We start from the raw sequence: 25,877 nt of genomic DNA on the forward strand, positions 1-25,877 counted from the left end.
TCATCATGAGAAAGTAAAAATAAATGCTTAAAAAAAATTGACCCAGCAACAAATAAGAAAAAGCCAATTTTTATTAAAAAATAAATACTCAGATAAATAAATTATGATAAAAATATAATAACAATGCAAAGCTTACATCATAGAAAACGACTGCTTTTTTAACACACCACAAACAAATTTAAGTGAAAAAATATATATATATATTCTGTATGTTTTTTTTTCCAGTGAAAGATTTATAAAATATCGGTTTATAAAGCGAAAAACAAATTAATTTATCGAGAAATTAAGATTTTCTGTATCAGTTGCCATTCATTTTTTTCTATTTGTTTTCTCATTTTTATAACTAGCAACCAGTTTTCTTGACCTTACTGTGATGCCTCAGTTTTTATTTTCCAAAAAAAATGCAGAAAAAAATGCAAATATTTATAATTTTCCCAGAAATTAAGAAATTTGCATAGATCAATAATGAAAGCTCCAAAAACTTTTTTTTTTTACAGAATAAATGTAGGAAGTAAAACTTTAAAACATGTTCCGTGTTCTTTCATTGGTTATAATTGTAGACTCAAAATACCAATAACATTGTCCAAAATATAAATTAATTCAGATTAAGTGCAAATCTATAAAGAGACTTTAGATTAATAAATGAATGAAAAAAAGAATATTTTATCATACTATAAAAAATGGTAATTTGCTGCATGATTTGGATTATTTTAAAAAAAGTAATTTTTCTGCCATTTCTTTAATTATTGCTTAGTCCGGCTGATCCGACAACCAGAAATTAAGAAAAAGACTCTGTTTCCTCCATATCCATCCCAAAATGCTATCTTGCTCCCGGCGCTCATCGTTGTATAGGTTGGTGGGTTGAGGGGAGGAAGTACAGTGGTTTTTTTTAAGTATGCTGTCCCTTTAAGAAAAACGACAGCATGACTGAAGAGGAGACTGCTGTGCAATGAAATCTCGCAACAAGTCAAAGGAAAAGAAGCAGCTTCTGCTTTGCTGTTAAGCATGAACTCGTCTTTATACCCAAGCGACGATGACGCTATAAATACCATTTATTTAACTGGGATCTCGGTGGTGTCGTTTACCTAGACCCCGGCGCTTCAATCCTTGTGTTTGGTCTTCTTCCGGTAAATGTTTCCAATCAACTTCAAAGAATCGGCCACCAGGCTTTCAAAGATGGCAGCCGTGATGCTCGTTTTTTCAGCCCCCTTTTGATTTCTGAAGGTTGTGTCTTTCATGCCGTCATTGTGCATCTTCTCAGCCTACCGGAGAAAATGATCGTATGACATCATATATAGAGCTGAGGAACGCTCCCTTAAAAACATGAGCTGAGGAACGTTCTCTTAATAACATGAGCTGAGGAACGTCCCCTAATAACATGACCTGAGGAACGTTCCCTTAATAACATGAGCTGAGGAACGTTCCCTTAATAACATGAGCTGAGGAACGTTCTCCTAATAACATGAGCTGAGGAATGTTCTCCTAATAACATGAGCTGAGGAACGTTCTCCTAATAACATGAGCTGAGGAACGTTCTCTTAATAACATGAGCTGAGGAACGTTCTCCTAATAACATGAGCTGAGGAACGTTCCCTTAATAACATGAGCTGAGGAACGTTCCCTTAATAACATGAGCTGAGGAACGTTCTCCTAATAACATGAGCTGAGGAATGTTCTCCTAATAACATGAGCTGAGGAATGTTCTCCTAATAACATGAGCTGAGGAATGTTCTCCTAATAACATGAGCTGAGGAACGTTCTCCTAATAACATGAGCTGAGGAACGTTCTCTTAATAACATGAGCTGAGGAACGTTCTCCTAATAACATGAGCTGAGGAACGTTCCCTTAATAACATGAGCTGAGGAACGTTCCCTTAATAACATGACCTGAGGAACGTTCCCTTAATAACATGAGCTGAGGAACGTCCCCTAATAACATGAGCTGAGGAACGTTCTCTTAATAACATGAGCTGAGGAACCTTCTCCTAATAACATGAGCTGAGGAACGTTCCCTTAATAACATGAGCTGAGAAACCTTCTCCTAATAACATGAGCTGAGGAACTATGATGGTCAAAGGCTTAAAGTGATTTGGGGTCCTTCACTTGTACCAAGGATTGTCTTGTCTTATTGATACCACCTCGCCAGAAGTTCATTAGATGAGAGAGTAGAACCTTGGGTTACAGAGTTAGTGTCACCCATGAATGATTGACCTCCAAACATCTCCGAATTCCAGGAGGATGGAGACATCTCCACCCAACTTCTGTTCTTAAATGAGACCCAAACCCACGACTACTTTAGGCCAATCACCCGCCAATGTTCTCAACTTCTCCAGAATAGGTAAAAATCTTCATTACACGGCGAAATGATCATTATCAGGTTCCACTGAATAAAATGGGAAATTCTTAATATAAACTTAGATTTAATCACCCCCCCCCAAAAAAATGTAAGTTCTACGGAATCTTAAGAGAGGAAACCAAGTAAGTCTTCAGAATCCACCAGGAAATTCTCTAAAAAGATACTTTTTTAAGAATTTTCTAAAAGATTTTATCTTTTTGGGTGTGTTTGTGAAAACACAATTAGCCTCGGGATTATTCGGTGATTTCGCTTTGCGCTGACGCCTAAGAAAACAGTGTTGGTTACGGTTAACCTTTAACAAAAGCCATTATTACGTAGTCATTAAGTACATAATCCTGACTTTTCCTTCAGCGAGGAGCCAGAGTACACAGGGATTATACCCTCGTGAAGACAAATACATATTGAAGAAGTGGAGCTGGAGGAAATCTTAAAGGAGAAGTCCCATGGAGAAACTCTTTTTTCTATGAATATTATTGTGCGATATATGGGTCATATAGGTTGTGATGGCAGAAAAGTGGGTTTTATCTCGTTTTCCTCCAAAAAACTCCATTTATCTGCAGACCTGGAGCCGCCGTTGCTGTCAGTCATGTGATATTTTGGGTGACTTTCTCGGCTAAAACACCACACCGAGCTGATGCTTTACGGCAATGCTAATGAAGTCTGCTCCATAGACTTTCATTAGTCAGAGGGTGGTTAAGACCGAGCCATTCTATTGCCCCCCCCACAGGCAGTATGATAAGGAGTCGGGGTGTTTGTCTAGTAGATCGGGGCTCGTACAAACATGTTTGACAGTAACATGATACCTACCAGTACACATAGAGAATAAGATTTAAATTCAGATCCTCTCTTATACTCTTTAACAGCGTTCCCCATTATTTGGACGACAAGCTGGTCGGATAGGCTTTTCACCTCTTCGGTTGTACCGACACGCAGTGTTTTTAAGGATGGAGCATGAAAGGTTCTGTTTAGGAGGAAAGTCCGTCTTTCATCTTGTTCGTGTTCATAAGATATAAGATATTCATTTTTCTCGGCGCTTTGGTACTTTTGTCGAGCAATGTCGGCAAAATTGGTCATTGCCTCCTGAAGAAGGTCACGGAAGAGGTCTTCACAAAATCTTAGTACAAAGCCCGGTGTTTTTTCTGGCGATATCGCGTGTCCATTCTGCTCTTTGATACATAATGTCTTTCGCTGAGGCTCCATGACCTCGCAAATCATATCTTCATTTCCGTTCGGTAATTTCAACGTGAGAGACTCACTGAAAACGCCAACAAGTTGATTGATATCGGCCAAACTTACAACACAACCACAGTCGGATGATTTACAACAACATGACCTTGACTTGTTTTTGTTTGTGTCCAAAGTGCGTCTGTTCTCTCCTTTCTCCTCTTCCTTTTCTTCTGCAACATAGTCGTCTTCTTTTGGCTGATTTGATCTGGCTTTTGTTGAATTTGGGGGATCATTTAAGAAATCGTCGTCATCATCATCATCGTCGTCGTCATCGTCTGGAATATTTTCAGAGGCTGACTTATCATCGTAGAGCAAATGGGATATTTGCCTTGGCCTGACAAAGATGCCGCATTTCACAGGGCATTCAAAATACTTTACCCCTTCGTAGGCACCATTGTGGTCACCTTCTGCTTTGTCAAGAGCCACACCGGCCCAATAACCTTCTCCAAATGACGTCAGACCTTTATATTTTAGCGTGCCTGGCTTTGAAAGCTTTACCAGAACCCGGTCACCGATTTCAAACGTAAACAGTGGGTCATTATGGTCTTCTTCAGCCTTGGATAAGGTCAGGAATGGTTTGAGAAGAGCTTTTCCAGAGCTGTTGGAATGTTCCTTTCCCAAAAATTCCACCGGAGCTGATATTTCCTCTATCGATCGGGGGTCTTCCTTAATTTCCTCAGGAAGAAGAAGCATTTCATCAGTTAATAGCTCATCATACAATAAATTTTCCTCATCGGCCATACTCCCTTCCAAAGTACTTTGAATGCTATCGCTTGCTATTTGCTCGGGCGGAGAAGGGAAATCTTCACTGTCCACGTCGTTACTTTTAATTGACTCGGCATCTTCCGGGAGAGACGGAAGATCATCGCTGTGATAAGAGAAATCCTTTCTCACGGAGCTCAAGTCTGCACTTCCATATGAAAGCATTTCATCAACGGGAGACAAAATTTCTGACAAGTTATCTTCAATGGGTTGTAGAACTTCGTCGGTGATGAATGCGACATCTCCTTCATTCTGAAGTGTGGAGCTTTTAATCTGAAATAAATCTTTTGAAGAGCCAGCTTGGAATGGCACCATCTCAATTTTCTCAGAGATTACTTTTTCGCCTGCAAAATATCGTCTTTCATTAGTTCCCATTTGCCGGTCTTTAGCGTCGCCGATATTACTAATGTCTTCTGGACTCGTCGGGGTTGAGTTCCGCGTGCCTGTGATTTTGACTTCATTGCAGCTCATCTCCTCGATTATATAAACGACGGCGTTAGCGCTCGCCTCCGACTCCGACATTTCAGAAGACGTTGGAAAAGATTCCGAGGCCAAGGGCGCTTTTTTAGATTCTGCCTCTTCCGTGTTTACATATTCTGCCCTTTTTTTGTCGGAAACCAAAGGATCCACCATCTTTGGTTCTTGTGCCTGGTCTCTTATATCATGAGATGAACAAGAAGGTGGTAGACTTGCTAAACCACCATCATCATCACTTTGATAACGTTCTTCTGCGTCATTGTAGTCTTCTTTGGTTTCAATGGTCTTATCTTCGACGTCAGCTTTACCCAGCGGTTCCTTTTGACCTAAGATCCCAGAAGGTATCTGGTCTTCCAACGGCAATGAAGACCTATCGGTAGAATTGTTGGACAAAGGTTCCCAGATTGGGATGGGGTCTTCAGGTTCAGCATTTTGCATTTCACAAGGGAACTCATAAGATTCCATGTCAAACACGTCGGAATCTCCGCTCTCGGTGTCTTGGGCTTCTTCTGCTTTTCCGGATATAGAAGCTGAGCTTTCTGAGACATGGATGAGTTTAGCAGAAACTTTTAGAAACTCTGCGGGAGAAGGACATTGTTCGCCGCTTGCAAACGTCTCAGACACGTCGTTTGTTTTTATTTTAGGAGAATCATCAGATGCCCCTGAAAAACCGTCATCTTCTGCAGGGTCTCCGTTTGATAGACCTTTGAAGGTCGTACCTTCTGCTGGGGTCATTGAACCAAAATCTAGAAAAGAACAAATAGTTAAAGTTGTGTCTGAGGCTACCATCTGATAAATCTCATCTTCCTATTTTCTATATAAAAAGCATCATTTTTTATTATTCTTACTTTGTTGTTGTTGTCCACGCTCTTCCACCGCTTTTTCAATGCCTCTTGCTGGCGGGGTGGAATCCTGATTTGCCTCGTTCAATATTTTGCTGGCAAAACAAAAGCAGGCCACTGATTTCCATAGAAACCGAAAAAGCGTCTCAAAAGATTCTTGATTAAACGCCCACGAGAAAAAGAATAACATTACAGATCTGCCGGGGGTTAATTAATGCTTTGTCTAAGTGGAACAGCACCTTTAAGTGAGCTTACCTGGCCGCCAATCATCTATATAGTTTTGTTTGTGAGTTTTAATTGCAGTTTTCCATTTAGACGTTGGCACGTCTTCTGTAACAGGGGCATTAAGGAGCGTTTACGAGTACACCATTACTGGATCCTTTTTTTGGTTTGGGGCAAGACTGAATAATATGTGCTCTCTTTACACTCTATACCCCCTGTAAGTTATACACTTCGTGGAAGCATCTGCAGTGATAAATATTAAAGTTTTGTTCAGGACTTACTTTGTTTCGCCGGGAAAACCCACTTTCGTTCCGCCGCTGGGACCACCGAGTTCATCATCATCAACAGAAACCTCTGACTCCTAAAAGGATCAAAGATGAAGAAGAATCAAAATTTAAGGAATATGACAATGGCGCCACCAGGCTCCAGAGCACAAAAAGGGGGGCCGCTAGGCTCCGATCTGCAGAAAAGGGGCTACCTGGGCTCCGAAGCCTCCAAGGACACAGTTGGCCTTGAGGGTCCAGTCCTGTTTAGTGGGGGAATACTAGTGAAGATGGGACCCATGACCTCCCCATGCCACCGCCATGCTTGTGAGGGCCACATACACTGGTTGCACCCCCCTTGATGGCCGCCTTGCTAGCCTGGTTGAAGGTTTAATGACGTTCTAATAAGGTAGAACCCCGAACTTTGTCTGTTAGGTCTCCCTTCCACAGAGAACAAAAAAAACCCCAAATCCCATCATTTTTAACCGTTGTGGACGTCACAAGGTTGAAGCCTCTCCATGAAAAATATCTTCGCCTCCAAAGCCTCCTATTGGTAGTCACGGCCGGTTCCTTCTTATGTATATGAATGAATAATGTGTGCGTATGAAAAATGTAAAATAAAGAAATATGTGCCGCGTCTTGCCGGTGAATGATGCCGGGGATTTTCAGAAGCCGTCGGCAAGCGCTGACGGAGATTTCCATGATTGTTGTCAACAGTTCCCATCATTGGCTCCCGCACTCCCGATGAAGGATAGCCGTCCGCGGGTCCATCTGTAACGCATAATGTAGATTATTACCGCTTTTAGATTCCCCGTTCTGCAATGTAGGTTAATATTTTTATTTATGCAATAGGGGTGGTGATAAATTCCTCCGGATAAGAGCATCCATCATTGGAAATGTATGCAGAGATTTGATTCATGCGACTAAGGAGAATGTTCCCGACGTTTACATATACGGTAAGTATACCAGTTATTCTTCCCTCTGATTGGCTGAATATTTTCTCCCTTCCTCCAATAGGAAACGGAGGTAAAATATTAATAAATCATTAATTAAAAGAATTTGTGATTTATTGTAAAAGGGGATAAAATAGGGTTTTTTTTGCTTATCTGACCTAAAACTGGATGCGGATCATAATACATCATTTATCCTCAAAAATCACTAATGATATGTAAAGCATTTCAGGCCAATGTATATTTTATATTCATGCATTCGAGTGGAATACATTTCCATATTGATTCCAGTTAGGGGCCGCCATGCTGACACAACGCCTTGTGTTAGAATTCATATCGCAATAATTGTTGCAGAAGAATCATTCAGGATGCTATTAGGAGTAAAATTAGTAAATGGAACAGCCTCCCGGCAGAAGTGGTAGAGACTAGTTCCAGGCTGGGCTAAGACTAACGGCTCCATCCCGGCTTGGCTCATGGCTTTGACAGCTGGCTAGTTCACGTGTGATGGCACAAGGGACATGAATACGGTACTTCCTGATTGTCAACAATGACCCAACGTGTCCATCTAACCAAAGAATACCTGGGTTTATTGGAGGACCATCTGAACTTTTGTTGCCTTCATCGTTATTCTCAGAAACCTGTAAGGTTTTCTCGGGCACCAAGGTTCCTTGGGTGGAAATTCCATCCTCTGAGATATGAACACTGTGAAAACAAAGACACCATCCATGTTCCGGGAGTCCAAAGCCTCCAAAGATAGATGGTAGCGAGCACTGGAAATGTCTGGTTCCTCAACAACGCATTGTTAGGGAAGAACGTTGAGGGCATCTCAAGTACATTCAGAAATCCACCTGCTACTTCAATGGAGAATAAGTAGACCTGGTAGCTCCAAATTAAATCCAGATACATTTTCCAAACAAAGTCACCTGGTTACTAGAGACCAAGGAATTCTGTTTTAGCCTCTTGTGGGGACAGCCAAGAAGAATTAATTATTTAAGAGCTCGGGCCAAGTAAAAGCTTGGAGAATAGATACGTTGTGGTCTCCTAATGATGAGCCAAAGAGCAAAAGAAGACATGGAGATTGAGTACCTGTCGTTGGCCGCCGGCCGTCTCTCCTCCATGATGTCGTCATCCTCTGACAGATCAGAAATTCCAGCGTGAGTGTTCTGCCCGGATGAAGCCGATGACTGATGACACAATGTATCATTGGTGCTCTGCAAAAGAACCTATGTGAGAATTCCTGGGACTCGGCGTGCTTGAAACACTTTCATATACAAGGTTCGGTTTCGCCTCGGCCTTCGTTGGCCCGTTGAATGCCAATATCTCCTGTGCCTACCTGGCCAGGTTCCCCGGAGATGAGCAGCCTGTGCTGCGCGCGAGCCGTCGCTTGGTGGATGCGTAAGATCTCTTCCTGCTGCTTCAGGAGAAGCTTCCTCTCCCGGTGGGCAGACTTGTAAATATTGTGCAAGTGTCTTATTTCTGCCTTTAAAAAAAATAATATATTATTTATTAATAAATAGTGAAAGTATGAATTCTTGGGAATGTGATGCTGTCCTTTCGCATTCATCATCATGGGGGGTACAACCAGCACTTGTGTATAGGGTCTGGACAGCAAGTTACTTAGTTACCTTGGTAACTACCCTCGGCCTGACCCAGGGCAATACCCCCCCCCAGCTGCCCACTCCACACCTGCCGTCCCCCCGCTGCAGGGCGCTGGGATTTGGCTTCAAACGGTGACTGAAAGGCATGTAACTCCTTGAAATGCCTCCTATGGAGGCCATGCTGGCTTGGCACGGCCTCCATAGTGTAAATCAGCCACTATACCGCTGTTCAATGGGGTAACTGGCGGTATAGTGGAGGAGAATTTTGCCCAAGAGATTGCCCCACCGACTACTTTACTGGTCACAGACCCCCTCGTTTGCCCTCCGTGGGAGGAGCATGGGGTATGACAGACAGGGCTTTAAATCTTTCGGTTTCTACTGGGCTCCATGATTTCCAATGGCGGCCTTCCGCATGTCATCTGCATAATGAGCAATCTACTTTTTTGGTCACGCGGCCTCTCATGATGTCACGCAACACGGCAACACGGCAACACGGCGCTAGCGAGGAGGAAACAGGCAAAAAAGTGAGCTTTCCACAATAACTTTTAGCAGCTTTTCATCACCCAGCTACGGCCCCCCCTGTGCTTCTGACTCGATGAAGGCCTTTAAGAGCTCGCCATTAAAACGAAGTGTTAATCAAACAAAAAACGGCTATTACTGCACGGCTCAATGTTGATTTTTGTCCTTTTCAAACATTAATATCCCTATAAGTGTGCGCGCGGCTAAAGCAGACTGACGCCTGTATTTTCATAGGTGAAATAAAGCAGGGGGGCGCACCAAGCATGCGCTGCGCAGGGTAAGACGTTTCCCCCCACAGAGTCGGCACTCAAAGGAGGTTCAAGCAGAAATAATATAGCGAGGATGCCAAAAAGAACAAGGAAAAGGAACAAGGATGTTTACAACGCAAATATTAAAACTGAGCTAATACCGCACGCTATTTAACCCTTGAAGTACCAGATTCTTTGTTCTGGAGCTCAAACGACTTAAAAAAAAAAACCTTCATCTGCCAAAGGGTTAAACTTATTTTCTCAGCTAACCAAAAAGGAATCGATTGCATGCTCTTGTGGTTAAAAAAGCTTAATGAAGCCTGAATTCTATTTTTGCTGGAAATGCTCCCTTTATCGTTTAAAAAAACAAATGCAATATTGACTACAAAAATAAAGGAAAATAATATATATTTTTTTCAAACATGTAGATATTATTTATCTTTATTATTTTTTTTTATTATTATTATAACTGGTTTAACTGGCGCTAAGCCAGCATACAAAGAGTTAACTCATTGGTTAATTCCCGGTTAACTAATTGGGCTGAATGCGCCGTGAAGTTGGGAACTTGGAATGTTTGGCTCTCCATAAAACGTTACTTTTCGGTTGGAAGGAACATCGCCCCGTGACCTGAATCACCTGCTCTTGCTTAAGGTTGGTCTTGATTTCCAATTCTCGTCTTAGAACGTCCACCACTTTGACGCGTTCGTTCTTCATTTCTAAACATCTGCGGAACGACAACACCGGGGAGTCACGGCGATGGAACAACGTCCATTATTTCAATATAGACAGTTTATTTCCAGCTGGCAGACCCATGAGGGCTAAGCTCCTGGGAAGCTCCTGGGAATCCAGGTGGGAATCCAGATTTGGTCCCATATGACATAGAAACTTAGACGTTTCCGGCAGATCGGCCCCCGCTCGGCCCCCGTCTAGTCTGCCCGTCTCTCCTGCTGGAAAGACTCAAACCTTAACCAGTCGTTGGTCTCGTCTTAGATTCCGGAGCCCTTACTTTCTTTGGTGCTCGAGTAGCGCAAGTTCAGCCTTGGCTTTCTCCAAGACGGCTTCTCCACGAAGACGTAGAAGAGCAGCTTGGTGTCTGGCTCTCAACTCCTCTTCCCGGAGACACTGCTGAGCCATTTCCAGGGTGAAACGACGAAACATATTCGGGGAGCCATAAAATTCACTAATTTCACTCCACTATATCAAAGAAAAAAACAAATCAAAGCCAAAACTTTGGCCCAAAGAGGACACCAAATCACTTCCCATCAACCAAGTCCTGAGAGAACTTTAAGACATCTCCAAAAGTCTCTTCTTAAGAACCCCGATAAACATCTTGATCTCTCCATTCCATCTCTTGCTACTTAATCGTTCCGCTCACCTTGCTGGTAGAATCCGTGGCCGGTTCCGCGACGTCCGACGCATCCCCCATTGGTTCCTTCACCGGGGAATCTGTTCCTGGAAATGACAAAAAAAATAAAAAAAAAGTCTTACATTTTCAAACTTGAAATTTGTAATCATGAATGAGGAGGGAATACAAAGTAACTAATAATAAAAATGTAACATAAAACGTAACAAATAACTTCTTTCCTGGAACAATGTTGGAGAGAACCCAGATACATCGCGTGATCCGTCAACCGCTCCTCAACCTACACCTGGTAGGAATGAATTTCAGGGAATATTCCTGGATTTGGAGTCTTTCATTCTTATTAAAGTTACCAAACTTCCCGGGTCGTCGAGTGATATTATTATTATTATTAATCCGGACGGCCGGTTTCTTTATGGTTCCATACCGCCGGTTGGGATTTCCGTTGACTCTCCATCTCCAGAGGCCTTCTTCTGGATTATGTTCCGTTTAGTAGACGCTGTCATTCCTGCAGACTTCGCTGAACCGCCCAGGATTCTAAATTAAAAAAAAAAAAACAATACAAAATTCTAGAAACCAGAACCCGTCTGCAGATCGGCCCCCATCGGCCCCCGTCTAGTCGCCCGTTTCTCCTGCTGTAAAGATTCAAACCTTAATCAGTCGTTGGTCTCGTCTTAGATTCAGGAGCCGTATGTCCATCCCATGCATGTTTAATCCCCTCACTGTATTACCCTCTACCACCTCTGCTGGGAGGCTGTTCCGCTTATCAACCACCCTCTCAGTAAAGTAAAACCTACTTTACACCTAAAAAAAATACCGTTTCACGCAGGCGGACAATACATCCAGATCTTTTATTTATTTAGAGGCGCTCGTAAGCAAAACCCAAGCATGGGCTCACCGGCCGGCGAAGCTTCCAAGCGGAACGCGTTCCGTTTCTGGGGTTAATAAGGAAAAAAAGGGCGAGTTCTTGGGCCGCGAAGCAAGTGGATTGGTAATGTCAGGTGCCTGATTTATAAACGTACGTTAAGACGCGGCAGCCGCGCTGTCTGGCGCCCGAGTCCCGCTATTGATAAATCCTCCCGCGCCAAATGCCAGAACGCGACTCCCTCCGATACCTAGAACCGAAGTAATGCATTCCTGCTGAAACAGGATTAAGTCATGCCGGAACGTTAGTGAATTCGGAAGGCGGGGGGGTGGGGGGGGGCCAGGGCTGGACGCTCTCCAGGTAATTACTGGGAAAACGCTGAGCGCTCTCTGCCCTGTTATCCAAATGACATTTCGGTAATCAGTAAAAGCTACATCAGCTTTGAAGCGGTTCTTTAAAGATTATATCGGACTGATTATGGGGTCAGGTCCTAAATCTGATTATACGCAACCCCCCCCAATGTACAATCTTTTTATTTGTATTTATTTTATTTTTTTTTAAATAAATGTTTGTTTTACAGGATTTTTTTCCTCCCCATTTATTAAATTGGATGCAAAGAAAACCCGGATCTATTTACAAAGCCGTGCAACGTGTTTTTTTTTTGTTTGTTTGTTTTTTGTACTATGTTTTTTTGACGATTTCTGTAAAAATGAAAGCAAAGTGGATTCTGTTACTTGAGGTTTTTGAATTTATTTCATAAAGGACATGCATTAAAGATCTGTGATCATCCCCAATGTACAGAATGCAGGTTTATTTAAAAAAGGACAAATTATCGGTGGTAGGTAAGTGGAACAGCCTCCCAGCAGAAGTGGTAGAGGGTAATACAGCGAGGGTATTAAATATGCATGGGATAAACATACGGCTCCTGAATCTAAGACGAGACCAACGACTGATTAAGGTTTGAGTCTTTACAGCAGGAGAAACGGGCGACTAGACGGGGGCCGGATGGGGCCGGCAGGCTCTGTTTCTTATAGAGTATGGCAGCGCTATATATAAAGCAGTAATAATAATAGGTTTGTGGATTAGTTACACTTATAGCTGACAGTAACACCCTTTTCACGTTAAGGCGCTGATCCAGGACTATCCGGGGACTGTGTCCAGAGCCACTCGGTACCATCCCGATGTTTACTGAACGACTTACATGATCGGCCTCTGCAAATGGCTTCAGCTTAAAAAAAGTTCAGCACGGCATTAATCAGAAGACCTGCAGACCCTTTAAGTGCCAGTAAATGCTGTAGCCTGAAGAGCTTACTATCTTATCAGCCTGACGTACAAAGAAAAGGCAGCCCCCCCCCCCGTCCTTTAATAAATTGGAGATTGTTTGCACAATGAAGTCGTTTGGCAGGACGGAGAGAGGGCAGCAGTAAAATCATCTATTAGATTGTTCAGAAATGCCATAAAGCGGAATATACAGAATGCGTTAATGACCTCAGAACTTGTGATGAGAGAAGGGGCCGGGGGGGGGCACGGGGGGCAATTACGGGCTGACGAGCGGAATGATTTTTCTCCCGCTAATGGAGACAAGTATTCACTTAAAGGCTGTATGAGCTGGCGCGGAAAAACGCTCCATCAGCAGCATCTAACAATCGAGCCGTCGCTCCCCTTTGTCTCCGAGTAACCCTTTAGCTGCCGAGGGCTCCTTGGCCTTTCTGTGGAATCTCTGCGAGTTGCAAAAAAACCCCATGAATTCTCCTTAAAAATAACATGCCGTTCTTGTACATTCTGGACAGAGATGTCTACGGTGGGGGCAAACGCAGCCACGCGGCCAACAAGATGGGACGGGAGCCCAGAAAGGATCCAGATAGTTTTAGTTCTAGAAAAAGGCTTTTTGGTTTAGCTGGAAGAGCGACCCTGGGATGACATCACTAACGCCGGCGGTCACACTCACCCATCACCGGGTCCGGCCCTTTGGACGAGCCGAGTAGCAGGTTCGTGGTCGCCTCCCAAGGGGTTTCCGTTTTTTTTATTACAGAGTAATCCGTACCTAAAGTCCTACGAGAGGATCAAGTAAAAGAGACGCGAGCTTCATAAATACCGTAAAACGCGCCCTTCTTACACTAAACAAATATCAGAAAAAACTTTTTATGGGGAACGGAACGGATGCTGTCCTCCATTTGGAGGAATTTTGTTGCTTTAATAAAGGTGTAAAAGTTTATCACTCACGGAAACGCTTTACTTTTAGCTTTTTCTTAAATAAAAATATGGCGGTGCAGAAATGGGTGAAAAACGTGGTTATTGGCTAATTCCTGATAATAATGGTTATATTATATATATATATTATAGTATTATTTGGGTTACCCTGCTCCGCGTCCTCACTTGCTCCATACACCTCTCGGCCTCCCGGGCTTCGTCCCGCACTTTCCGGTGCAGAGCCGCGAGTTCCCGTTCTTGTTGCGCTATCTGCGTCTCAAAATGACATGAAAAAAAGGACATTTACACAAAAAAAAACTTTATATCACATCCTTGGTCTCGTCTTAGATTCAGGAGCTGTATGTCTATCCCATGCATGTTTAATACCCCTCACTGTATTACCCTCTACCACTTCTGCTGGGAGGCTGTTCCACTTAACTACCACCCTCTCAGTAAAGCAAAGCTCCCTTACACTACACCAAAGCACTAAGATACCTTTATATTCCGCAGGATATCCATCTTGGTTGGAGGCCAGTCCATCGCACAAGTCAACGGTTCCTCCAGGGGACGTCTGGGATCCGCTTCTTCCTCCTTACCTGAAAAAAGGTATCATGGGGGATACGGATCGTGACGTATTCATCATATATATATATATATATACGCAAATATTACTATAATAGGGAGAATTTTATCCAAATTTCCTAAGAAATTCAGCATAAATGGTATCCAATACGGTACCATTAGTGAATCATGACTTGCATCCTGATTTGTCAACAGATTGTAAGCTCCTAAGACCAGGGCCCCTTTCTCCATCTGTACCAATATGTCTTAGAAATATGCTCATCTTATTTGAATTGTCTTTTGTTAAATTCTCTCGCTGACCCCTATTGTACGGAATCTGCTGGAGACACGTAGATAAATGTAATGTTACGCAGTTGGCGCCATTTGACCTTGGGAAGCTTGGGTTACGCGAAGGGGTTACAATTTTTTCGCAGGACATCGGCAATTTTCATTTATCACGGGATTCCCAAAACTCTTCAGTCTCCTCGATGTACGATAAACTCTTCTGTAAAGCTGCTGTTCCACTTATACAAAACATTAACTCTTTAGGAGGTAGCCCTCACAGCAGATCTGTCATTGTATTCATTTCTCTGAAGGTTTTATCACAGAAGTGACTACAGCAACAACCAATCAGTGCTTGATTTACCGTCACATGACACTCAGGTGTCCCTGGCAAAAAAAGGATCAACGCTACTAGGAATTCTGTATCTGATGCTATATTGGGTTGAAACGTGTTACTTTCAGTAAATGGGACAGCCCTTTAAATATTATTTTTAATATTATTAAATATCTATTAATCGGAAGTTGAGTTGCTCAAGTCGCTATCTGTTATTGTTCGGGGGAAAAAAAACATAATTTATTGTTATTGTAGTTAAATAAATTGAGGATTATGGCTTAATTTTTTTTAGCCCCGAATAAAGCCAAAAGTCAATAATCAGCTTAGGGCTAAACGGCGTCTCCTAATCAGCGTGAATCATATTGTACCGGCTCTTATGACACAAGATTACGCCACCACCAACATGGCAGCCGGCACGCTCCCGCGCCCGCACCAATGCAGATATTATGCTCGGAAATGGTTTAATTGGTTAATAAAGCGAGGGATCGTCCCGGCACAAAATCAGCAGCCTTACTCAAAAGCCACGCAATTTAATAACATTTCACGCAGGTTTGGTATTATTCTAAGATTAGTCAACCTCTTTTTTTTCGCTTGTTTAGGAGAAATTGCTATTTATTCTGTTTTTTGTGCCTGTTATAAATTATTTATTTGTTTCCTAATTGTTACATTTCTCGGCGATGTTCACCCGAAGAGTGTGACCGGAAAATGATAAAAATTGTATTTTTATAGTGAAATATTATTCGTACTTCTTACCCATGCAGGCTTTTTGACTATAAGGAGAAGAGATCCTTTTCCGTCTGGCTTTTGGACTTTTTAACTCTGATCCGACTGCTGTTTCGGTCAGAGCGCCACTTCGGTATTTCGGTGATATTTTTGGTGAGCTGTTAGGAAAACACAAGTGAAAATGTTGGATATAATACTTTCCTTTAAAAACAATATAATTATTACATATATTATATATATATATATATATATATATATATATATATATATATATATTAAACAATAACAATAATAATTATTAAATAATATATTATAAGATTTGTATTATAATTATAATTATTATTAAATAACTGCTAATATTATTTTTATTATTATTAATATTATTATTCAGATAAATGACACTCTCTATATTAGCTATTTTAATCCATTAAATAATTTGAATTCTGGAATTCTGGAATAAAATGTAATATTAAATATATATAATATATTTATATATATATATATATATATATATATATATATATATATTATAAACAAAAATATAATATATTATATATATATAATATATATATATATATATAATATATATTATATATATAATATATTATATATATATATATATTATAAACAAAAATGTAATATATTATATATATATAATATATATTATATATTATATTATATATATATATATATTATTATAAACAAAAATGTAATATAATATATATATTTAATATATATATAATATTACATATATTATATATATTATATATTATATATTATTTTTTTTAACATACTGTATATTCTTCATAGATTTGTTTAAATATTTTATTAATATTTTTTATATAATAGAAATATTTATATCCTGCATTTCTTTTAAATAATAAAAATACAGTATTTTATAGAATAATTCATTGCTTTGTATAATAATCATTTCAGACTGGAATTCTATATTTTCTGCAGCGAGGGAAGTTATTACTTAACAGCCATTTTCCGATGGATTTTGCTCTATTCATATTCATATAAGACGAAGGCAAAACAATTACTTTAAATTAATCTTTGTCGTACCGCAGGTTAAATCACTTTAATCCCCGCTGGAAAAGGAGATCACCAGAGATTTAAACTATGTGCTTATATTATTCAAATAATTCACCATGCGCCCCCCAGAACAGCCATATGCGTAAGATTGGACCGTACGTAGCGAGAAAATGAAATAATCGATACGGCGCATTGCTGGCTTTTAAAAAAAAATGCAGTATAATTATACCGATCTATTCAATGCTGCCATATTCCCCGACGTAAACAGCGCTATAAGCAGGAAAGCGTGTTTACTCGTAAATAAATCAAACTTTCAAACAAAATCAGTCTTTGGAGCCATAAGCCTATCCTGCGTATGTTTAAGTTTTCTTATTGTATTAGCCGCTACCGCTTCTGCTAGGAGGCTGTTCCACCTATCTACCACCCCCTACTTAAGATAATATGGTGATATTATGATCGGGGTACATTAATACAGTAGTAATGAAGCTTACATTTGAAGTAGTAGTAGGAAGTGGGTGGGCATACTGGGGAGGCGGTAAGTGCCATTCACAAGAGTTCTGATTTTTATTATTGTTATTATTATTATTATTATTTGTATTCATTATTATATTTTATTTATATAGCACCAACAATTACACAGCATTTAATGATTCAAAATATCAGCATCAAATAAACTAAAACATAGTGGGCAAATCCATATATATCCATATTATTTTATTTTTTTTTTAAAGAAAGCTTTACAAAAAATGAGAGTATTAGAAAGTACTAGAAAGTATTTGGAAGTTGGAATGTCAATAGTCTTGCAGGAGGGTATTTAGACCATGGAAGTGTGGGGTAACACTGCCCCCAAGTGGCCAAGATGGGAACTGTAGATTTAGTACCTCTCCGATCAGCCATAGCAGCGTAGCAGCCGCACGGACATTTAAATGCCCCGGAGTCTTACAAAGGACTCCATTACATCACTTGTCGGGACGGAATTACACATTACGTTGCTTACCCAAGAGACCGATTGACCAGACTGTGTTCCCGAGACCGGTAATTTCTCCACGCCGGAGACGTTTGGCCGCCATGGTAACCTTAAAGTTAAAAATGAAAATGTTGTAACGCTTTGTGCTGCGTACCTTCAGCTCAGGGTTTGAAAAAGTGTGACGTATAGACAGGGAAGCGCAAGCTTTTTCTAACAGGGATCAGTGAAGCAGATCGTGACTAGGGACACGGCACGCGCCGGCTTCATACATGGGTTTCCAAGGCATTTCCATGTCATGGAATTAGGAGGCGACAGCTAAGACCTCATTCCCTGCCGAATAAACCAGGAAATAATGGAAAAATGCCATCAAAGCCCAAAGTTTTATTCAATTTCCTTTCATAAAAATGTCCTCGATGCCAACAGAATGAATCAGGCAAACGCGAGGATTTTCAGTACCTTTGTTGGCCCGACGTGGTTTCTTCTCAATAGCATCATCGTTCACAGCGAGGCCAGACCTAGCATACAAAACATTACTTGGGTCCATGGTGTGGCCCACGGAGGTGCCCTCAACCGCCAGTCCTGTTTTTGGAGAGAAGGTTGGAAGCCATTTGTGGTGGCTTCCAGGCAAGCCATTACTGTCTGGGTTCTGAGGACCTTGTCTTGCGTCTAGTCGGCTGCTTTCCAAGTCAACTCTTTCCCCGAGTTCCTTGGCCATGGCCCAAATAGTTCTGAGACGTTCCTGGCTGTTCCTATGCGGAGAAAGCTCCGGGGCTCTCTTCGGAGATGAAGAAGTAGAAGGTATCTCCATTTCCCGTTTCCAGGTGGGGTTTTTGTCTAATGCCACGGTGACGGTATCCAAATCTTGAAGGCTAAGCGGACTAGAACATTCATCGTGATTGGGTTCTTTGCCCAGAGCCGTGCATTTCCTGTTAAAAAAAAAAATTATAAAAAAAACGTAATTAGCTTAAATTTAGCCCATCATTCAAAAAAATAACAATTTTAGAATGATTCCTCCCCAGAATCCATACAGGTTTCACCCTACGGATGTGTCGTTCCTTACAAACGATTACCTGCTCCCATCTTCTTCTTCTTCTCTGAGTAAATCGGAAGTTCTTATCTTCACCCATTCAGATACGTTTTTTCCATCACTTGTCGGGCAGGGAGCGGCCTACACAGCACGTTAAAAAAAACACATTATAATAAGAACAAATAATTAAAAACAATCATTTTAATGACTGGGGGAGGGGGTTAACTTTTGGGGGGTCTTTTGTTTTTAATCAGTTTTTAATTTTCATGGACGTTAAACATTTTTTTGGGGGAGTTATTTGGATTTTGCTCAATAAAGGTATTTGCGAGTGATTTGCTCTTACACAAGGTGGTCTTCTGAGGTTCTTTGAGGGTACTACGGCGTTCCTTCTTGGCGGGAAAGCGGCTTTTTGCTTCTTGAAGACGTCCTGCAGCCGTTTCTGCCTCAGCCGAGAAGCCTTTTGGATGTCACTCTTGCCTTCGCGCTCTCTTTGGACCCTCTCCATGTTCTTCTTCCTCATGAAGTCTCGCACCTCCTCCACGCTGTAGCTACAGGATTTTTGGGGTCTTCCTTCGTTCTTGGTGACATTTTCTTTATCGGGGCCCTTTTGGACCGTGGCACCTAAATCAGTCCGCACGTTTTTGGTCTCCCCTCTTGGTAGGGCCTCCTTTTGGTTTCCCGGGGTACTTTTCTTTCCCGGTTTTCCAGAAGCCCCCCCTTGTAGAGCGGACATCACACCATCGCCTGAACCCATTTCCACGGCCTCGGAGGATAGCTTATAAATATGGCGGATTTTTTCCGTTTTTTGACTGATACTTTTACATTTCCCTTTAAAACAATAAAAAAAAAAAAAAACAATTTAAAATATACCAATTTCATCTTATTTTAATAGGAAATTCACCCAGAATATTTTCATGGAACTTTACAAAGTTCTATCGACAAATAAAGTTTATTGAAAAAAAATAAAGTTTTTTCATCTTATAAAACTAAAATGTGGACAAAGTAAGATTTAAAAAAAAAATAATTCAAACTTGACTTGTGAAGGATTACCATGGAAACCGACGCAAGTTTTCCGCATCATTCTATCCACTTGAATACAACAAATAGAATGGAATTAAACTCCATTCCGCAGCTGGGTACCTGGGCTCCGGGTTGTCTGATCCTCTCCAGCAGGAGCCCGCGGGGTCTTAGAGGTAACAGGCGGGGGTCCGAGTATTCTCCGAACCAGCTTTTGACCTTCTCTCCAAGCCGAGGGTCCGTAAAGATCTGGAAAATATATATAATCACTGGCCCGGCCCTCCGGCACGCGGGGCAAATGCCGAATCTAAGATGAGACCAATGACGGATTAAGGTTTGAGTCTTTACAGCAGGGGAAACGGGCGGACTAGACGGGGGCCGGATGGGGCCGATCTGCCGGCAGGTTCTAGGTTCTGGCGCCTCCACGAAATGTTTGCGAACCTCGTGACGCACAATACGTCGGCTGCCTCCGTCTCTGTCGCCTTTTCTCTCCGTCTTTTTTTATTTTTTGTTATATTTCAGCCGCTGCAAATTAATTTTTTGTTAACCGCAGCAAATTTTCAATCCGGCTTCAATTCATCAAAATCCGTAGGATGGCGACTCCGACCTTTGAACCCTAATTTATCTTGTCTGCGGGGGAACTGCCCTGACATCACCGCTGACAGAAACTAATGACCGGTAAACAGCCCGTGACACTGGCCGTTACAATGATAAATGTTTCGCCCGACCGTGGTCTTAGGGACCGGTCTCTGTGGGGAGGAAAGCCATTTTTCAAGCAATCCATTAAATTCAAAAATTTGATATTTCATGCATATTAAGTAGTTGCATGCAAGAAAAAAAAACAGCCCGCAAATTATGATGTCATTCACGCGCTATTTGGCTCCCTTTTATCTCTTAGAATACTAAGTTAAGCGTTTGACGACATTCTAAGAAAGATTCCATAACTCTTCTGGAGAAGGCAGCTGTCCTAATGTTGATGCCACTTGGACCCTTGACCTTCCAGACCGGTTGGGTCATTAAGAAGCCCTCGGACTGATAAATACGTCTTTCTCCCGGGGTTAATAGTCGACATTTGGGTAGGTTTCAGATCTAATTGCAAATAAGGGACAGAGATCAGTGCTCGTTATCTGACGACCATCCATGGTGGAGCTAGTTGGGATTTCAGTCGCTCAACAGAAGAATCGTAGATATTAAGTAACAAAAATCAGGGAATTTATTCACAATGGGACAACGTTTCTCAAAATAACGAGCCCCAAAAATAAAAATCCTTGCAAATTTCTATCTTGGGATAGTCGATAATATCTCCTAAAGGTCAACTGAAGGCAAAAGGTTTTGGGGTCCGTTTGGACGACTCGTTGGCCCGTTGCGATTCTTTGTCCCAGATTCTCGTTGAAATAGAAATTTTAATTCATTAAAATAGAAATGAAACTCACCGGCCCTTCTTGATTTTTTTTCCGGTGATGGGGAGTCAAAGGGCAACTTCCGAGAAACTGGACTCCTCCGGCTGTTGACTTTCTTGATCCGTGGTTTGGAAACTTTAGATGGAACAAAGAGGATACTTCAAGATAAATTATTGAGAATTGCGATATGTGTGGATATTTTTGGGGACTGTTTCCAAATTTGATGACTTGGCAGAATTGGTCATTAATAACAGAGACCTCTGGGGTCCCAAAAGTTCATATGATGTCTTCTACTAAGGACCTCATCTTCTCATGGACCAATACGTCTATCTCTATTGTCCTTATTAATAATCAAATGCTAAGCAAAACATTTTTAGACAACCTGTGGATCCCCAAATTGCATTTACTGACCTATCTGATGGGGGTCTCTACTATTGGCACTGCCCCCTTCCTTTGGACCCTTGAATTCTTCAGTCGCTGCACGTCCGTTACTGGATGAAGTTGCCTGATGCGAGCCACGTAAACCTTTAAAGTATCAAAAAAAATAGAAAACGTCTTTAAAAAGAATCATTAAACAGACTAACAGCGATTAAAATTACATAAACCCCCCCAAAAATCAGAAGATGGAGATCGGCCCTGGCATCTGGGGGTATTTTTTGTATTTTGGGGTCCACTTGAAGCCTAACACTATCAAAGATTTTAAAGAGGGTTTTAGGAAGCCCCGGGGGGGGGGGGCGGTTGGGTCTTCCTCAATTCCACCAAGTGGGGCAGAAAAAAGGAATGAGGATAAATTGCTCAAATTGGCGTGCGGTTACATAAATTCATTTTTCGAGAACGTTTTCCATGACAGTTTTCTAAACGCGGGCCAAACCGTCACGCCGTTTGAGACGACGGCCTATATCACTCAGCCAGGCTTTCCCGAGACGACGCGGACGCGATCGATGGTGGAATTGGCCCGGACTCTCAGACTAATTCTGCCAGTAAGATGGAAATATGAAGTGTCTGCCATTCAAAATAACTTTGAAATGAAGCTGCGGTGCATTTCTTTGTACTTTGGGCAATTAGGAAGATAGATTTCCCTCAACCCTTATTGAAAACGTCTGACGGCACCAACGCAAACCATACAATGCGTCTTACCTTTGTGAGTGCGGGATGGAGGGACGAAGGTCATCTTGCATACCTTCCGTTTCAAGACTTGGTTGCTCATGGGTTGGGGCGCTGGCCATGGCTTTAGTGGCTTCTCATTGAGGGTTTCATGTCTCTGTCTTTGTTCTCTTATCTTTTCCTTGAGTTTCTCCAGTTTGCTGTTGGGAGATCTTCTCAGATGGTATTCTAGTTCTCTGTCACATTTTGGAGGAACATGGTGTCCATTATTATCACTTGGCGACCGCACATTGAGAAGAGTCAGACTGGGAGACATCTCCACGCATGGATTCAGAATGTCCTCCGTTACCACCTCCATGAGACCGTTCTTTGCTGAAGGCATCTTGTAGGCATCTAGAAGTACTTCTTCAGGAGAGCTTCGTTGGTCCATGTTCGGATATCTTTTCCCTGGAATCTCATACAAATCCCCTGGGTTCATCCAATCTTGTGAGGAAAAAATTCTGCCCCCGCTATAGGAAAATTGATTCTGTTCTTCGAGGGGCAAAATCCTTGAAGACGAGGCTTCGTCTGAACAGCCACGTTTCATGTCCACGGTGGAAGAAATGAAAGTATGATGTCTGTCCGGTGACCTACGTAACACACAAAATTACCATGAGAAAGGTTCATGATAACACGTCCGCCATATTTTTAAGAAAAAATGTCCATTATATTACAATTATAAACCAAAAAAACATAAAACCACAAGCAAATGATGACTCTAACTTTGGTGGAATGTTTGAATCCATTGGTGGAACTATAAAACAATAATAACTATTACTGATATACCATGAAAAATAGGCTTTTTTTGTGTCTGGTACCTCAGTCGGCCATGATGGCGATTTTGGGTGGAAACCGGCAGTTTCCACCACACGGAATGTGACATTTACAGAGACGCCATGTGGACTATTATATATATATATATAAATCACGCCAATCACTTGTAGTATACATGGATGGGAAAGAAGTGTTGCTGTTCAGATCCCCCCCTCCCCCGATCAATTATATATGCACAAAAAAAAGAGTCATTCTACCAAAAATGGAGCAATTATCGTTACAAGCTAATAGAACAATTCTGCACTAGAATTTGTTTTTTCTCCCCAGAATCCTAAAACCCCTTACCTGTCTACCGAAAATGTCTCCTCTCCCCACCTGCGTTTCTCTTCCTCCGCAAAGATCGGAGAACGGGAATCCTGTCCTGCAAAAAAAAAAAAAAAAACATTTTGAAGAATTCGTGAATGTTTTATGTGTGTTCCGTTTCCACGTCCGAGCTGCGCGTTACTTAATACCCGGCGGGCAGGCCTCGACTTGCCCCGTCAGACAAGGCGTCTGCCGCCGATCTCCTATTGTGCGTTCAAACGGCGGTTTAACGGTTTAATGGCTCTGGGCGTAAATAATAATCAGAAATCACATCATTCATTTGGGAATAAAATTTAAAAAAAACGACAAATCAGAGAAGTGTTTTAATTCGCGGAAATTGTATCTATAACCCGGGAAGCGAGGCCGATACGCAAACTACTCCTCATCTCCCGAGACTTCAAATAAGAGAGAGGGACTAGCCCAACTAACCAGGGACACTTGACAGGTATGCTGTAGGCATACAAACTATAGGCGCTAACTCACCGGAAGGTGAACTTCTGTCGAGCAACAGCCTCCGTCGGACGCGGCCCGGAAGATGCCGCGGGGTCTCCTGGGCGTTCATCTTATTCTCTATTCTCTGTAACTGCGGAGAATTCAGGGACCAATTACTAAAAAACAGAGGCGGTGGGATACGGGGGGACCCCAAACGATAACAAACCGGTACAAAAGGAGAAGAGGGCCCGGCTCCCGGGAGCTTACAATCTAGTCGGCGGGTGAGGGGTAAGTGAGACGGTAGGAGAGGACGGCTTTGGTGGGGATGAGTTGGTCAGGATGATCTGTAGAGGTTGTTGGTCTTTCAGATGGCTTGATTAGGATGTTGGCTGGGAGTGATGGGAGGAAAGGTGGTGCGCGTCTCTGGGATTCCAGAGTCGGGGTGCAGCACGGGGCAAATCCAGAGTACGGGAGTGAGAAGAGGTAATGACGGCAGGAGAGAGACGCGGGTTGTTAGAGGAGCGAAGAGGAGGGTTAGAGGGGTATTTGGATGGAAGGGTAGAGGTATAGGGGGTGCGGAGATGTTTAGGGCTCTATAGGTCAGGGTCTGGAGTTTGGCTCTGGAGAGTAGGGGGAGCCGGTGGAGTGATTGGCGTAGTGGAGCAGCGGATGAGGAACAGTGACGGGGAAAGATATATACCGGTAAATATTCAGTTTTTCTGGTTACTCACCACATTTTTGGCTTCCAGTAAACTGTCCCAGGCACGAGAAACATCTAGAACATGGAACAAGCATGTAAAGGGTTTTTAGACATTAAGCCGTGTCTTCTAGATCTCACCAGGTCCAACAGACGCACCAAGATCCCATCTCAGCAGAATCACCAGCAAGTTCCTCCGGGGTTCCACAGAATCTACACAGAGACTACATCTTGGGTTGGAAGATCTCCTCAGCCCAAGAAATTCCTACAAAATCACCAGATCTACCGAGATTCCATTCCAAGCAGAACCCCCTCTGACATCAGTCATTAACTTGAAGTAACTTCTGAGTTCCTCGGGACCCTGTAGCATTCTAGAGATTACACTTTAGGTTCTGGAATCTCGGAAAAGTCCAAGAAAACCCTGGAACGTGACAAGGTCCAAAATATGTCCGAGGACCTCGTTCTGACCAATCATTAACTTCCTTCTGAGCTCCTCGGAACTCTATAGGATTCTATGGACTACACCTAAGGGGTGGGAGATTCTGCCGAATGCCCCACATTCATTTACGAGGTGGGACCCCATAATACGTTTAAGGGACCTCTCAGCCGTCACATGCACCCGGTGGCCGGAGCGTCCCTTTAGACGGATACATTGTTTCTATCGTCCTCCTCCTTCCCCTGTAACCTGTTTAAATCATATCATGAGCGTTTTAAGGTTTCATTTGAATAAAGTGATCCTCTTATCCGTCATCAGTTCTGACTCCTCTTCCAGGGGTTAAAAACAAACAAACAAACAAACAACAGATCATTCCGCAGAACGCACGGAACATACAGGAGAATCACTTCATCCCGATGTATCCAACTTCCAGAGAATAATCAACAAAACGATCGAAAAACTGAAATACGAATAAAGAAGCGGCTTTACCCTCCATTTGGATTAACCCTTTCCTGGCGGAGGAGTCCCCGGCTTTCTTAGCAGACATGATTCCGGAATAAATCTGGCAGATACTACGTTACGGGCGGTGGATTTCAGTTGTAGGGTGTGTATGTGTACACTCGGCACCGAGGCTTGTCACCACAGTAACACACACGCTCCCACACACTCACTCTCACACACGCACTCACTCTCACACACTCACTGTCACACACTCTCACACACACGCTCCCACACACACACACACTCACTCTCACACACACACACTCACTCTCACACACTCACACACACACACACACTCACTCTCAC

At 42.2% G+C, this 25,877-nt stretch overlaps 2 protein-coding genes and 1 long non-coding RNA gene across 3 annotated transcripts; all 3 read right to left on the reverse strand.

The window, feature by feature from the left end:
• Positions 1–6,630: 6,630 nt before the first annotated feature.
• On the reverse strand, positions 6,631–10,890 carry LOC128503167 (centrosome-associated protein 350-like). The gene is made up of 8 exons (XM_053473198.1): positions 10,840–10,890; positions 10,471–10,658; positions 10,101–10,188; positions 8,433–8,579; positions 8,186–8,310; positions 7,680–7,801; positions 6,793–6,920; positions 6,631–6,696 (listed from the first exon to the last, which is right to left on the reverse strand). The coding sequence occupies exons 1-8, from the start codon at positions 10,888–10,890 to the stop codon at positions 6,631–6,633; spliced, it is 915 nt and encodes a 304-aa protein (XP_053329173.1).
• A 373-nt stretch (positions 10,891–11,263) lies between these two features.
• LOC128502761 (uncharacterized) lies at positions 11,264–14,140 on the reverse strand. Its single transcript, XR_008355162.1, has 3 exons — positions 14,048–14,140; positions 13,638–13,741; positions 11,264–11,361 (listed from the first exon to the last, which is right to left on the reverse strand). It is a non-coding gene; the product is annotated as an uncharacterized LOC128502761 (long non-coding RNA).
• Positions 14,141–14,365: 225 nt separating this feature from the next.
• Positions 14,366–23,266, reverse strand: LOC128503168 (coiled-coil domain-containing protein 187-like). Its single transcript, XM_053473199.1, has 12 exons — positions 23,256–23,266; positions 22,363–22,958; positions 21,637–21,750; positions 21,259–21,360; positions 19,949–20,074; positions 19,152–19,636; positions 18,852–18,949; positions 18,238–18,707; positions 17,812–17,890; positions 15,803–15,937; positions 14,900–14,964; positions 14,366–14,475 (listed from the first exon to the last, which is right to left on the reverse strand). The coding sequence occupies exons 1-12, from the start codon at positions 23,264–23,266 to the stop codon at positions 14,366–14,368; spliced, it is 2,391 nt and encodes a 796-aa protein (XP_053329174.1).
• Positions 23,267–25,877: the final 2,611 nt, after the last annotated feature.

Source organism: Spea bombifrons, chromosome 8 (assembly GCF_027358695.1).
Source record: "Spea bombifrons isolate aSpeBom1 chromosome 8, aSpeBom1.2.pri, whole genome shotgun sequence".
Classification (NCBI taxonomy): domain Eukaryota; kingdom Metazoa; phylum Chordata; class Amphibia; order Anura; family Pelobatidae; genus Spea; species Spea bombifrons.